At 45.4% G+C, this 15385-nt stretch overlaps 1 protein-coding gene across 2 annotated transcripts in view; it reads left to right on the top strand.

Moving 5' to 3' along the window:
• LOC124308257 (cholecystokinin receptor type A-like) overlaps window positions 1-15258 on the top strand; it is a 42321-nt gene extending 27063 nt beyond the window's left edge. The window contains exons 3-11 of one of the 2 annotated variants that reach the window (XM_046770826.1): window positions 2730-2844; window positions 8209-8406; window positions 9275-9451; window positions 10442-10695; window positions 10986-11216; window positions 11336-11574; window positions 11867-12009; window positions 13585-14124; window positions 14813-15258. In XM_046770826.1, the coding sequence (XP_046626782.1) occupies window positions 2730-2844; window positions 8209-8406; window positions 9275-9451; window positions 10442-10695; window positions 10986-11216; window positions 11336-11574; window positions 11867-12009; window positions 13585-13616 (1389 nt within the window). In that variant the 3' untranslated portion in view covers window positions 13617-14124; window positions 14813-15258. Of the gene's footprint in view, window positions 1-2729; window positions 2845-8208; window positions 8407-9274; window positions 9452-10441; window positions 10696-10985; window positions 11217-11335; window positions 11575-11866; window positions 12010-13581; window positions 14125-14812 lie in introns of both variants that reach the window. The other variant, XM_046770825.1, reaches the window with a different exon arrangement.
• Window positions 15259-15385: the final 127 nt, after the last annotated feature.

Below are 15385 nucleotides of genomic sequence, written 5' to 3'. Positions count from 1 at the left end.
AGAGGATTCCGTTTTTGGGGAATCCGGTTAAGCGTTACGGTCAATCCTTAGAGCCCAGTTTATAGGCTGCCCGCTCCCGTTATATCGTCATAAAACAACCGCCTCTGTGCCCTTCCGGCAAACCGGTGTGGATATTTTTCAATTTCCGCGCAACGAATGTAACCCGTGCAGCGGAAAGACGTTAATACATCTCAAAGCGAGGAGAAAAGGCAAACTCCTCGAATAATATCCGGGTATTCGTCAACTGTACCGAAATCCATCCCTTCTCACGCCATCTCGGATCAAAGGGATTTATACAGGAATCGATGATAAGGAGCCGGAAACCGGATGTCAGCCGCAGCTTTCAGAAACTCGAAGGCAGAATAGAATACTGAATAAATGTAAAGAACAGCGATTGTTCCCGTCAAAGCGAATAAACAAGAATGAATAAAACATGTAACATATTTTCCCGTAACTACCCTGAAGATTGTTTGCACAGTGGAAAAACTCCCGGTTCGTACGACTCGTGAAAACTTAAAAATCAGTGAACAAAGTAAATACGTGATCAGACCTGGAAACGGTTGATCTGCAATTCACTGAAATTATCTTCGCCCTTAAATACGAAAAGTTCGATAATTGTTGCGTCCGTCCGTCAAGATTCCGTTTGATTGACTCGATTTTCGCAGACTTCGAACCGTCGTTTTCAAAATTCGCAATTCTGTCTGAGGTTTTCCTCGCGTTGACTGCGCTACTGTTACTCGATCCTGCCATTCGTCTCTCTCGGTGAAATTCTCACAGAGCTCTCGAGTCGAGGGTGCTTAATCGGTCGGGGTTAGATACGCGGATTGGAGACCCGGGACTCGAGAATCCTTTCGCCCCTCGCCCTTTCCAGAGATTTGAAACCTCGAATCAACGTCTGGCTCAACTGTTCAATTAACTCGTACTCGGGATATTACCCGCATGCGCTGTTCACGCGTACAATCATGAAGCCAAACGAGGATCGGAGGGTGGCGAATATCAAATTTGCAGAACTAATGAGGGTTTTGGTCTCAAAGGTTTCGCGCTTGCATATTCAATTCCTCCGACACATCGTGCGTCTCCTTTATTTTCTCTCCACTCAAAGTATCAAACGGACGTTTCGTTTCGTGATTGAAAATTGACCGGAGACGGAACGTTTGATTTACTTCTCTCAAATTTACGTCAAAAATTTTCCACTTGCATTGACTGATATCGCGAAACCCTTTTTACGCGTAACACTTTACTCAAGCACTGTACATTTTTATGCGGTAGTCAAATCGCCCCGTAGATTACGTCGAGCAATCTTGTTTATCCGGGTTACACGAGGTTTAATGAAATTTCAACAATTCCCGCAGAGTTGTCTACAATATACACAGCTTTTGCTGGTCATTTACGACGATCGCTAGCCGAGCGCATTGCGCTAAGCGATAAAACGGTAGACTGACTGAGACCTTGGCTATATTTTACAAGTGTCAGGCAGTAAAACTGCAGACTGTCGTTACAATAATGCACTAGCAGTCGTTATTCCCTGCTCGTAAGATTGCAGCGAGACTGTCGTCGCTTTTTCGTAATCTTTCCTACAGGGTACAGTCTTGTTAACATCAGTTCCAATTAACGGTTATAATTGCGACATTTTACCAATTTCCCATCGGTGCTTTAATTAGATTCCGCCCGAGTCTGATGCCTGCGGGTAAAATCACCTAGTTGTTGAATTAAATCAACATCTTTCGAGCTGAAATCGTTTACGGCCAAAATTTTACTAGAATTTACCGCAGACGGCGGGGGAAAAAAAACCCTATAAAATAAACCAAACAGAAAGAAAAATGTATAGAGAAAAGAAGCGTCGCGATCTGTCGGGAGACGGAAGACGATTTCCTCGAGCGAATTTCCACCCAGGTGGAAACTTAACGACGTTAGGAAATTCGCGTTCAAGGCTCCGATTCATTGGGAGCAAAGGGCCGTGACTTGGAGCAAGTTATTACCTCGTAATTAGATTAGTTCGAGTCCTAACTTCCGGCAATCATTACGCCATTGCTGTTTCAGACCGGGAACCAAGTCGACTAACAATAATCCCTAGTCGATCCGCATGAAGTGCGGTAAGGTCGTAGGCCCGCTAAACTATTAAGGAGGATATAATTATATCCTGATAATTTGAGGCCCTTCAAAAGTCTTCCTCCCCGCTCGCGGATACGGAGAAACAGTTAAGCCGGGTTTGTTTATAACGTGCTTAGAGATGACGAGGGTCGTCGGTAATTTCCAGCCCGATCAAGTTAAAGCGTCGAGCTTTATCCGTCTGCAAAGCGACATGATCGACGTACAGCGATCGGTGTGAAAGTGGGAATTGTTCGACGGGGCGAGGGGAGGTGGTAGGGGGTGGGGGGGAGGGGGGTTGGGTTTATTTATTTTTAATCTCATCCCTCGTAAAAGCAAACGATAGCTGGGTTAGACGCCAGACGCGTACCGGCGAAGAATTTTAAAGGGCACGTTCGGTAATTCTCCTTGTCAGGGGGTTGTAAAACGAGCCGTGCGATCGGCGCGGCTCATTTCGCATTCCGTTAAACTTAGAAATGCGTCTTCTCCATATCCCAGGGGTTCCAAAGCTCGATGGTGAGGAACGAGAGCCGCGGGACGTCGCGACGTCTCCTTTGCGTACGCATACGCGTACAACGTACGGCAGTAAGTGAAAAATTGGACATTTTCAATCACGTGAAAAGTTCATGTTCTGTTCGCAGGCTCTATCAGACCTGCTGCTCGGTGTCTTTTGTATTCCGTTCACTCTCCTGGGACAAATGCTCAAGAATTTCGTATTTGGTACGACGATGTGCAGGCTGATACCATACTTCCAAGGTAAGATGACACGTATTGTAAGCACGCAAACACGCCCACACACCCAGGCAAACCTAGATGCCATCTGTTTACACGCACTCTGGGCTCTATTCAACTTTATTCATTTCACGTTCGTTTCGCCATGCGGCCGCGCACCTTCGCCACCCCGCCACTCATGCTCTCGTGGCCATAGATTAAATTAGACAACTTTCTTAATTGCCACGGCGACGTCCCGGCTTACGTTCCCTTCACCCCCCTCTTCCTACGCATACCGCGATCCCTTTTCTCTTCGGTAATTGTGACCCGTCTGTTTGTCAGCGTAGAATCCTTTTGTTCAACGGAGACGAGAGATTTGGCTTAACAACTTTTCGCTACCTTATACGTCCTTCAGGGATATATCATCATTTTACAGCTTTGCAACACCCCGGCTCCTCCCCTGATCCGTCTACAGGTTGCGTGGATTACGGCGAAAACAAATTGTCTGAAATAACGCGCTGCATCCGACGAGAAATTTTTAGACAAATTTCGTGGATTGAGAATATAGCTTGTAATAGTTGTTCGGTTAAAAAAAAAAACAAGAAAAAGAAAAAGAGAAGAATTTTGTTACTCATGGATACGAAGTAATTTATTCGTACTTTTTTCTTCATTTTTATTTTTTCAAGTCTTGAAATTCATGGTGCGATTGATTGAGTGAAATGATTCTCAGAAAGTTACCGAATCCAAATTTTTGCGACGGAATATGTTTCTTCTCTCTTTCTTTCCTGTGTCGTATCTAGAATAACGTCGAGGCGTTAATATCGATTGATCGTTGTTGCTCCGAAAGATGAGTGCAGAAGTACGGACGGTTGGGGCTTAAGAAATATTCACCGTGGTAGTAAATTTTCACAGCGGAGTAGTTCGAGCTGTAGCAGGGTGCTAAAAATTGAAGGTAAAATTGAAGACGGACGATTTATGAGACAGCGTAGACCGAGGACGGGGGACGAAAGGGGTGACGGAGGCCATAGCGTCGTCTGCGTTTTATTTGCAAGAGGATCAAGTAGCACTCAGAAAAGTAGTGGAACCCTCGATCACTCCTCCGGCTTACGTATACGTGTATATATATATACACACACACACACACGCGTACACTAATACTCGAGGAGTAATATAACTATCGCCGAGCTGCGGATGCCGGGGAGAAAAATGCGATGTAGGTATGACGAAGAGGTGGAAACCGGAATGCTCGAATAAGCTGCGACGTAACGCGTTTCATTGAGACGCCTAGACGGACAAATTGGAGAGAGAGCTTGCAGAGTCGGGGGTCGAAGAGCGGAGACAATTCGAAAGATTTAGGGGCGTCTTTTCCCAGCGGCGTCTTATCGCGGCCAAGTAAGGGGGTGTAAAACAAAAAAAAAAATAAAAAAAAAAAAAAAACAAAAAAAAAAAAAGAAGAAGAAGGATCCTGCGGATCGCTCGGCGGCTGTGCATAGCCACGCGGTCGTTAATGTAACCGTGATTAATCCCGACTCTGAGCTTCGCGTCAAGCGCTAGGCGGTGAGCGTTATTCCCCGGTTGGTAATTTGCATGAATTCGGTTGGATTCGTTCGCCGTAACGTCGTCGAGATTCGTGGAGAATTTGTATGAAAATCGCGGGAATCGAGGACCGGAAGTCGACCAAGGCTCGACGGATGAATCGCGGGGGATCCATATGGATCGATCTTCTTTTATCGGAAGGACGAACGAAGCGACTCGCTGTCCGCGTTATACATGCGCGTTCAAATTCCGCAAATTAATTTTCTTCGACGGCACGCGTCCCTCTTGTTATTAAGTTTGCGAAAGGGATGAAGAAATCCCCGCTGACCCAGTTTCGTCCTCAGCTGTTCGCCGTTCCTCCGGATCGCGTCTTTTACAACCCTCGCACTTCGCACACTTTGCCGCTCGATTCTGCCCGACAATGAGACGATTACTCGACAATTCCGACTGATTGCCGAACTCTGGGAATCCCTTTGAAAGTCCGGTTTTATCGCGAAGCGAACCTACGCTGAAAGTCGGCCATATCCCCCATCGATCTCCGACCGTTCACCCCTTGTATACCATTATCTGTATCCACCTCTTGGATTTTCCAACTTTTACGAGTTTGCACAAAAGTGACGTAATTCGCAATCCTCGGTATCTGGTGCTGGTAGGCCGTAAACCCGGAGCGTCTCGTCGTGACGTTTCACCAAAAGAAAAGAAGAAAGAAAGAGGGGAAAAAAGAATTTTTTTTTGCTTTTTAATTCGAACTCGAGAAACGTCTCTCGACGTTCAAATTTCGAATCATATCCGAGGGCTTGAAGATGAAGGGTGGAAATAAAACAAAAGAAAACGAAAAAAGTCATTCTCACCGTGAGATAATTTTTGAAGAGAGTCGAGACACCCCCCCGCCCCCTCTTTTATTCACGATTTCCCTGCGGAGAGTCGAGTTTCGCTTCAATTATGAAACGATGTTATTCCACGCAGGACGTACGGGGAAAATTGAGACATGATTCTACCCGAGTATACCTATATATATATATACACATGTATCCTTCGATTCGTATAGGTACGTTTTCGCGAAAGAGAGCTGACTTCTTCGTCTTTCCGTCGCGAAAGTTGAAGAAGTTGCGAGAGTCGGAAGGGCGAAGGGTAGGGGCTGCCTGGACGAAGAGGTCTCTAATAAAGCCTTGAAAGTTAAGAGACCGAACCCGTCGAAAGAAACTTTTTATTATCTTACAAGTAGGTAGTTTATAGGGCACGTGCAGCCTTTCAAAAAATTATGACTTCTAAATCATCGCCGCAACAGCTTTCCGCCGTCGTTTCGTAAATTCCAAAGTTTCCGCGTGGTATGTATACCTATAGCTAGTAGGATGTGCGTAGGTATGTCAAGGCAGAAGTGCGTTATGCGTATATATATATATATATATATATATATATACATGTATAAGGTAATTAATTAGACGCGCATAAAGAAAGTTTAATTCTCAAGAACGAGAACGGGAAAAACTTCCTCTCGCCGGCTGTGCAAATCTCCGGATTAGGCGATGAAATCTCACCGTGTCGTGCCGCCTAAAAGATTTCGTCAAGACGGGTAATTCGGAGGACGATCAACCCTCGCCCCTACGGCAGGAAATGCACCGAACGGATTGCGATTTTCCGCGTACTTGCCCGTCGCGAGGATGACTTCCGAGATTGTCCCGAGGGGAGGTAACGACGTCTCGGCATCGGGGTGGACGACGACTGCTCGGTTCCGAAGGACCCGGTGAAACTGGATGCGAGAGACGCGGGTCGGCGCTATCTTAACGATACCCCAGCCAACAGTTCGGCCGAGGGAGGCGGCGGATGAATTCCGCAGACTCCGCAGAGAGAGACTTGAATATCTCTTGAAAACTCGGGCCGTTTTGCCCCTGAGAAAAAGGAAATTTAGAACGGGAAGGTAGAGAGAGAGAGAGAGCGAGAGAGAGAGAGAGAGAGAGGAACTGCACGGAGACGGAGGATCCACGCGGCTGGGGGTGGTTTTTGCGGAAAGCCGCGCAGTTAGTTTTTGCCTCCGACTACAACGTCGAGCCGTGAAACGGGATGAAAACGGTGCGGGAAAGTGACAGCGACAAGGTGAAGGGGCTCCGAGAATTACGAGGCGGCGGGCATGACAACGGGGAAAAAACGAAGCAACAGGGATCGGGGAGGGAAAAGTGGGCGGAAAAAAATGCTCGCAAAAAATGTTGTGCGCTCGTTCCACCCTCCGGTTCTCCGCGATTTACCCTCCGATGATACCCCCTGACCACCCACAGGCAGAAATTCCCCGGTACAACGCGGCATTAATTATGTAATCGTTCTGTTCGACGTCGATTTTCCAGAACCATCGTCGATCCTACCGTCGGGTGCCTACCAATCAAAGATCAGCTGACACTGGAGTTGCGCTTGACATCGAATATATTACGCATCCTGTACGTTGGGATGGGAATTATTCGCGTATAAGCTAGCTGGTCTTGTACCTATGAAGGTACATTAATTTTCCCTGCCCGGTGGCTCGTGCAAAGCGTGCAAGGCTCTCGAGTCTGCCAAGTTATCCGTGCAGTGTTACCGCGGCTCGCGGTAATTTCCTCTGGCGTGTTAAATGTCCCGCGGATATGCCACCGCGTTATTTCGCTGCCTTGAAAACCAAGCGCCTCGCAAATCGGTTGACAAATTTTCGAGGGAAACAACCCCACGCGCTGCTGGGATCACTAGGCGAGTGAATTCCCTGCGTTTCAAGATAACGTAGGTACGACAACGTCGTTTGTTTTCTTGTTTTTTTTTTTTTTTTAATATTCTTCCTCTCTCGCATCAACTTCTCGCTATTACTTGTATTCGGAGAAAAGAATAATTGTTTCATTATAGTCACGTTGAGAAAATTAGGATCATCTGAATTTTCGCTACGTTTTGATAGCTTTGAAAAAGTTACTTTGTCTTCACAGGGCCGGCATTTTTCTCTTCAAATTCGATGTTTTTTAGAGGAATGATTTATTTGTATCAATAGTCAACACGTCCAGTGGCATTCCGGAGTTACCCGCTGGATCCAAACGGAACCAGACCAGCCATCAAAGGTTAAATCAGCCGAGTCCTTTCCGAGCTCGTATTTGCGAGAATGATATTCTCGGTAGTTTCATATTTGTGCAAATAACAGGAAAAGCGGAAAATTCAACGACTGATCCTTGCAGCGAAATCGATGTTCCCTGTTTATTATTCCTTCCGTTATACCTGCCGTGGTTTTCTCGTATTCCACTTTTTATCCCGCGTCAAAGTTTTTCGCGAATCATGTAAAACGGAGAATATATTTTCATTTGTCGTGATATCGTATCCTTCACTGCAGCTTTGCACTGGGATTAAACTTTTTCCGCGTATCCGTTATTCACCGGCCGCAGGTCGCGATAAAAAGGTCACCGAGAAATCTCCGAGATTTCTCGTGTCCGACCAAACACGGATCTCGACTACTTCGAAACATAGGATCGCATTCTACTTAATTTTTAAACTTTGTCGATCAATTATTTTACATCTGTAGTTTATTGTAAACTAATATTATTCAATGAAAGTGATTTAAATACAACACTGAAGTTTGTTTAGTTGTTATTTACAACAAACGTTTGAGAAAATACGTAGTTTTTCTCAAAATTCAAAGTATCGTCCTGGTTTCTACAAAAGCAAACTATATCGATTAAAATAATACAAAATAAAATTAATTAAAAAAATGAATATAAATGAAAGTTCGACATTTAGAACCCAGACTCGAAACTCTTACAGACCGGTGTAATCATTATAATGGCGGAGCGTGTAACTTGAGAGAAATGCTCTTATCCTTGTGTTCCTCGTTAAACTTGGTGACCCTAATCTCTGGTTTTGGTCTCGTTGCAGCTGTTTCAGTTTCGGTGAGCGTATGGACTCTGGTCGCGATATCCCTGGAGAGATATTTCGCAATTTGCAGACCGCTCAAGTCGCGCCGTTGGCAAACGCGGTGTCACGCCTGTAAGATGATCGCGGTTGTCTGGGCGGCAAGTCTCGTCTGGAACGCTCCTATCCTGGTAGTTTCGAGCCTGAAGGATATCAGCGGCGGTAAGGATCAGCCCAACTTCTCTTCGTCCCCTTCTCGCCGTTTCATTCAATTTTCCCAACGACTTTATACACGTGTTTCGCGAATTTTCCGCAGCGCCGGTTCGCTTCTCGCACAATACGAGCGTTTGCAAAAAGCTGCCGTAGGTATAACCGTGTTTATGACAGTGTAATCCTGGGAAGCCTGGCGTCCATTCGAACGGCGATAAATTTTCCCTTTTTTCACTTCCCCCTTTCCCTGTTTTTTCTCTCCATCTCTCACTCCCTGTATCTTCTGTCGCGTTTTCGTTGCGGCATGACCACCGGCGCAGTGACATTTCGCGATAATTTTTGTGGAATTATTAAATGGGTATTCCGTTCCTCGCTCCCCGAGGAATCGCGCTGTTTCTCTATCTCTCTTCGAGCGAGTCCCGTAGGTGAGGTAGATTTAGGAACCGCCCCGAGGGAGGCCTCGGGTGCCAGTGAAAATGGAAGAGAAAATAAGAAGGGATAGAGATGAGAATACGAAGAAAGGGAAACGGACGTGAGAGCATAATACGATATAACATTCATCCCCTTCTCATTCCTTGCTCGCAATTTTATATCTCTTCGCGAATACGTAATTGTTGTTGAAAATTTAAGGGGACGGGAAATTTAAAAGGTCGCAAAACATTTTTTTTTCACACCCGCTTTATATCCCCGCAAAACGTCGCGAATAACGTTGTGTTATGCGTTTATTTTTTATACGGTTTACACTCGTTTCTCGGTTTTGATAAAATAATGAAAAAATATTTCTAACGCGGGTCGGATAACCGTTATACTCTGAAAATTAATGATGTTGGTACTCGCAAAAGTTTCTACCATAATTATACAAACGGACTTCATATTTCAGGTCGACAAAAATGCAGAGAAGACTGGCCGAGCATCGCCGCGGAAAGAGCGTTCAATATATTTCTGGACGTGATACTCTTGATCATACCTCTGATAATGATGACGCTCGCGTATTCGCTGATTGTAACGAAGTTGCGACGACGCGAAATTCAGCACAGCTCAAGCTGCCAGAGACAAGGTGAGTATACGAGCTTTGCGATGCGTGCGTTTTTGCCAAAACTTTTTCACTCCGTTCACTTTATCGCCCGATCTATACTCCCTCTTACGAGTAACATTCAGAGAAGTACAAACTAGCTCATTCTCGAACTCCGGAACTTCCGCTATTCGAGACGTCAAACTCTCGCTGAACTTGCGTTCTTCCGCGGTGAAACTTTTCATAAAACCGCCATATAAAATCCGACTTTTCACTCGCAAATCCGTAACACGTATATGCATATCGTTTCCAGTTCTTTCCGCATATCCGGTTATTCTTTACGCGAGAAGAAAATAACTTTTCTCACGATATATACTTTCCAGCAGCGCGATTCGCTCGCGCTGATATGCACGTCGAGGTATCTTACTCTCGTTCTTATTGCGAGAAAAGTGTGTCTGATTATTCCATTGATACTTCACTGACGTGGACAACGTTTTACGAAAATTTTTCCGTCAATCCAAATCACGACAATTTTCTAATAATTTGAAATTTAATATCCGAACGAATAATGCGCCATTCGCGAGGACGGAGCCGATATTCGGCGATAAGAATCCCTTTCTCGGATCAAATTTTTCTCTAATCGCGACCATTTTCCGCCCCCTCATTTTCGTCACGGGGTCCGTCCGCTTTTTTCTTAACCTTACGGGCGTTCATTGGGATTAACGAGCGACCTCTCGGGCCGGGAAAAGGTTGAACCCAGACGCGCCTTGATCTTGAGACTTTACGACAGGGGCTCGCGGCGACCTTCGAGACCTCGATAATTACCGCAACCCGATCGTCCCGATCAGCGTTTATAAACCGACCGGCGAACGATGATGAGATTGACGAAATTTATCGGCCCATCGAAGCAGCCGGGCTTGGAAGTTGAATAAGTAGGGGATATTAAATCAGGGGTAACGATCGAGGCGAAAGTGGAGTTTATTTACGAGACTTATCGAGTTCCTGATTAAAAACCGTTCCGGCGATCTTCTCCAGTCCAGCGGACGAGCTCATCGGCCACGGTGAACGGAACCTGCCGGCCCAATTTCTGCAACGAGACCAACAGCGCCAAGGTGATCGTCACATCCCTCAGACAGCACAGATCTCTCTCGTCCTCCGAGTACCTGCAAGGAGTCCGAAGGACGACGTCGCAAGGAGCCCTGGCCCAGGACGGGGCGTCGAGGAAGCCTCGACAAGTGACGTCACGGCGAAGAGCCGAGGCGGTGAAGCTCTGGCTAATGAGAGGCATGGTTCGTGTCCTTTTTCTTTCTCCATCCGGCACCTTTGACGACGGTACTCAAGGGCGCTTAAGATTCAAAGGAGCCGGGACTCCCCGAGGACTCGAATGAAATTTTTATCTCGGACAAAAGTTCCTCGTTGTGAAAATCCTCGCAAAGTGCCAATTTCTGTATCAATAACTCGAGGGTCGATCGTCTCTGACCTTTGACTGCGGTATAACAAATACGACGCCTGACGCTGTTAATTCGCGAGTTGCGAATACGCGAGGAAAAAGCGTCGATCTTCACTCACGCATTTTCAGGTGCAGATACCAAGCTCTGGAACTCCGAGGGTCGTCGCCTGCAGAAGCAGGAGCGGAACGGCGCTGTCCTCCTCGACCCACCATCGCGACAAGGGGATCCAGATCGAGTCCGAGAACGCCGAGGAGTCGGAGAATTCCGTCGGCGAGGAGCATCACGACACCACCTACACCTTTAGCAGACACGCGATACGCAGCAACTACATGGACAAGAGCATCGAGGCCAAGAAGAAGGTGAGTGCGGTGGACCGTCTGTAACCGGAAGTCTAAAACTGAGTGCATCAACAGTCGGACGAGGTTCGTTTAACGCCCTCCGCACGACCGAATCAAGTCCTTTTTTCCTACCGCCGCAGGTGATCGTGATGCTCTGCGTGGTGATGCTGACGTTCTTCCTCTGCTGGACGCCGCTCTACGTGGTTCACACGTGGTACCTCTTCGCCCCGAACATGGTCTACAAGATCGTCGGACGGACTGGAATCAGCCTGATCCAACTACTGGCCTACTGGTCGAGCTGCTGCAACCCGTTCATATACTGCTACATGAACCGTAACTTCAGACAGGCGGTGAAGAGCGTGTCCTACGAATGTTGGAGGTAGGAGGACGGAAATAGGAGACCAATTACCCCGGGAATCAAACGTATAAACTCTTGTTATAAGACGCCCCTTCGGTGCACCCTTTATCGCCCCGACCAGAGGTGATCTTGGGGGTAAAGGGAGCTTGTCGAATCGAGATTAGGAGCCTGGCCGGGTTTTAATTAGCTGCTCGACCCTCCCGCGTTCCGATCCGTTTATCCCTCTCCCCCCCCCCCCCTCCCCCTACCACTTTCCACCCCCGATTAAACCACGAGCCACGAATCACGGGGAATGGTAATTTTGTTCGTTTAGCGCTTACTGCGGATGCGGAAACGAAACTATCGGGGGTTCTGGAAGCGCCGTGCGCAACGGACCGCATCACGGGGCCAACAGCGAGGTGAGCGGTAACGACTCTACAATTTACCTGGGGCGGGCATCCATCATGGCGAGAACCGGTACGTGCCCCTCTTTTCATCTTATGAATATCCGTCTCATTAATTTCGGATACGATTTCGAGCCCTCTGGTTGACGCAGACCTCCTGGAAGTTAATACGCACCGTCGAAACACCGCGAATTCTTGACGAGAATCTATTCCTAGGATGTTTCCCAGCGTCTCGCTCTCCGCAGTGCGACACGGTGTAATTACGATAAACAGGAATTCGGTTACACGAGCACGGAAGTCGCACTAGGAGTGCTAATTAACGCGAGTTCACCTTCGCTTCGCGAGGGTGACGAGGGTTGTACACGTTATTACATATCTTTACTCCGATATTCCGACGAAACTTTTCCGGCGTATAGGTATAGCTCTGGGTTCGCTTTCCAACTAGTGAAATTCCGCGCGCAGTTCAAACGACACGCGTTACAAACAGTAATATCAGTAACAACGCGTCCGGATTTCTGTCAAGTTGACGTAAAATACGAAATTCTCGTTTTGCAGGGGAAAATTGTAGACTCGTACAACACGAGGGTGGGGTTTGTTAGATCGCCGTGAAAGGCTGCAACAGAAGTGGGTGTTCAACTATTTTTCTCACTTTAAGAGGAACAATTTTTTTTTTTTTTTCTTTTTTTTTTGTATTTCTCTTTAGAATATTCACCGATTTATTTTATCATCAATCTATGAACGAAACTTATAGAAGATACTCGAATTATATACCAAAGATCAGATGTCGTTTAGTTGATTCTTTCGACGTTACTCTACGACGGTTCGTTCTATTCTCAAGCCTGTATTTCAGAAATTGACCGAAACGCTTCAATTATTTGCCATATCGGCTTCGTTAACCATACGACTTTACAACATTGCCCCGACATTGGTTATGATCAAAAATGGTAACGTCGGATATCATAATGAAAAAAAGAGAACACTGAAAATAGTTGTTTTCTGAATGGAATGAATCATCTTAGAGTGAAATCGAGCGAGTTTACTAGATTTTTAACAATCTTGAAGCGACGTTTGAAACAAAGTATCGGTAATAGAATTATTAATATTGCATTAGTAGTTCTTTCGAAATTGATTTCCAAAAATTAACCTGTTTCAACTCTCGTCACAGTAGATAATAACGGCCTTTGAATAAACACTTTGAAAGCACGTAAAAAAATTTCACGTCGATAAGAAATAAGAAAAATACGGATCAGTTCAATATAAAAACAAATCGATGAATACCTACTTCGATATCATCCTCTTACGGTGTTCCAACCCATCGATTCGGGTTGGGGTGAAAAACTAGAATGGCGGATTGATAAGAGGACCAAAGTATAGAATTTTCAAAGACTTGGAAATGTAATCCAAGTATAGAAAAATGAAAGTACAGGAAGGTTGAAACATGAATTCCGTATTCCGATCCTGTGATTGTTTTACTTCTCCACGCTTCAGCTTGCCACGTGTTAAAATTCTATAAATTAAGCTCACCGCTTTTGTAAAAAACTCCACATCGAGGCCGTTCTATTTTTTGATTTTTCTATATTCTCACCCCCACCCGTCGATTTCGGGCGCCTCGTGCTCGCCGGTATGCCTGTTATACCTGTTCCAGAAGTAGTCCTCCTCGAAGCGGAGGATCGTGTTTAGCAGCGGCTGCGGGTCGAACGGATTCCAAGAATCAACGGGAAGCGGGGGCGCCTCGATAGTCCTCCTCGGCGGCAGCGGAAACCCGAGTTCATCGCCCGGAACGGCAGCCAATCAGAAAGTCGGAACCGCCGGAAGTCTTGGCTCGCCATTGGTCTGCGCCGACGGCGAAGCGGACGGTTTTCTGGTCCGGATTTCCTGGCGACCGCCGCCTGGGCCTGGTCCAGGATCGACCCCGTCGACCATCTCAGGCCAGGGTCAGAATAACCTGAACATGCAGTATCAGTACCTACCGAACCAGCAGACCTCGATCTCGGGCCAAAGAAGTCCGAGCTATTATTTTTCCGCTCTGCATCTCTGCTCGTCGGGCGGTTCCTGTTCCGGGGATGATTCGAGGGTCCTTTACGATTGATTGTGAGGGAGGCGCGGAAACGAGGGATGAAAACGCATCGGGGGACTGGACACGTCGCACTTTGATGCGCTGCCAGGACTGTGGATGCGCAGAGTTCAGGTGAATTTTACAGAATTCGATCAGCATATATACCAGGGTGGTCCTTAATGGGTTTGTTTTTTAATTTTCACTCTCCCAAGGACTTGAACGATTTCAGATTGATGAAAAATAAATTACCCGAAAATTTCACCTCTCTGTGTCAATTTCAAGATAGTCCGGTTTGTGATCGAAGTATCTTGTAGAAATAACGTGGGAAAAACTTTTTTTGCTTTTTGAAATTTTCATAAGTTGTTGACGAATAATACCGACAATAATTGAAAATACATATTTTTGTAGAGAGTTGAACGTTTTACGTTTAAAAAGCTCTTCCACATAAAATTCCTAAATGAAAGCGCCCATGTGTTAATTAAGATTCAAAGTTTAATTTACATAAAATTGTTAGTGTCATAAAATATAATACATAGTATTTTCCATCACTGTCGGTGTATTCGTCCAACAACTTACACAATTTCAAAGAGCAAAAAAAGTATTTTCCATGTTATTTCCTACTTTGATCACAAAGCGGATTATCTTAGAGTTGACACGGAGAAATTAAATAAGGAGGGAATTTTTTTCGATCAATTTGAAAGCGTTCAAGCCCTTGGGAGCACGAAGATTCGAAAACAAGCCTATTAAGGACCACCCTAATGTACACGTACAATAAATTATAATCGAACGATAATTATGCATATCGTAATAATAACTTCAGGTGACTCGGAGCGGATTCCTGAATGACGAATTTTTCATCGCCAAGCGTCAAACGGACTTGTCGAATCGATGATCGTTTGATAATGTAACTCCAATATCAGACAATTATTGTAGAATACAGATTGAAAAATCTTTCTCATCTACGAAGGCAGCTGATCAATACACAAAATTGATGATAACATTGTATAAAATTGCAAATAATTATCTGTAGTTGACGATCGATGTATTATATAATTCAGATATCCAGTACTATGTATATGGCTGTATTGTTATACAATTAATTATGTACATATCGCATAGGTTTTACCAAATTGTACGCCATTATCAATAATATTTCTATACGCACAATTGTTACACGTGCTTATTATCGACGTATCTGCGTATATTTACGTATATACATATATACAGCATATGTATATGATATTAATAACAATAACTTTTTACCGACGAGGCGATATCAATTGTTATTTTTATTACATTATAATTTGAAGAAGAAGCCTGTGACGGTTTGTAACATTCGGTATCATACGCACACCGCATTCCGTAAAGAGTATGAAAAAAAAAAAACATATCG

The sequence above is a fragment of the Neodiprion virginianus genome, chromosome 6 (genome assembly GCF_021901495.1).
Source record: "Neodiprion virginianus isolate iyNeoVirg1 chromosome 6, iyNeoVirg1.1, whole genome shotgun sequence".
In the NCBI taxonomy this organism is placed as follows: domain Eukaryota; kingdom Metazoa; phylum Arthropoda; class Insecta; order Hymenoptera; family Diprionidae; genus Neodiprion; species Neodiprion virginianus.
Note: the sequence above shows the minus strand (reverse complement) of the source record. Positions and strands in the feature narration are given on the sequence as shown.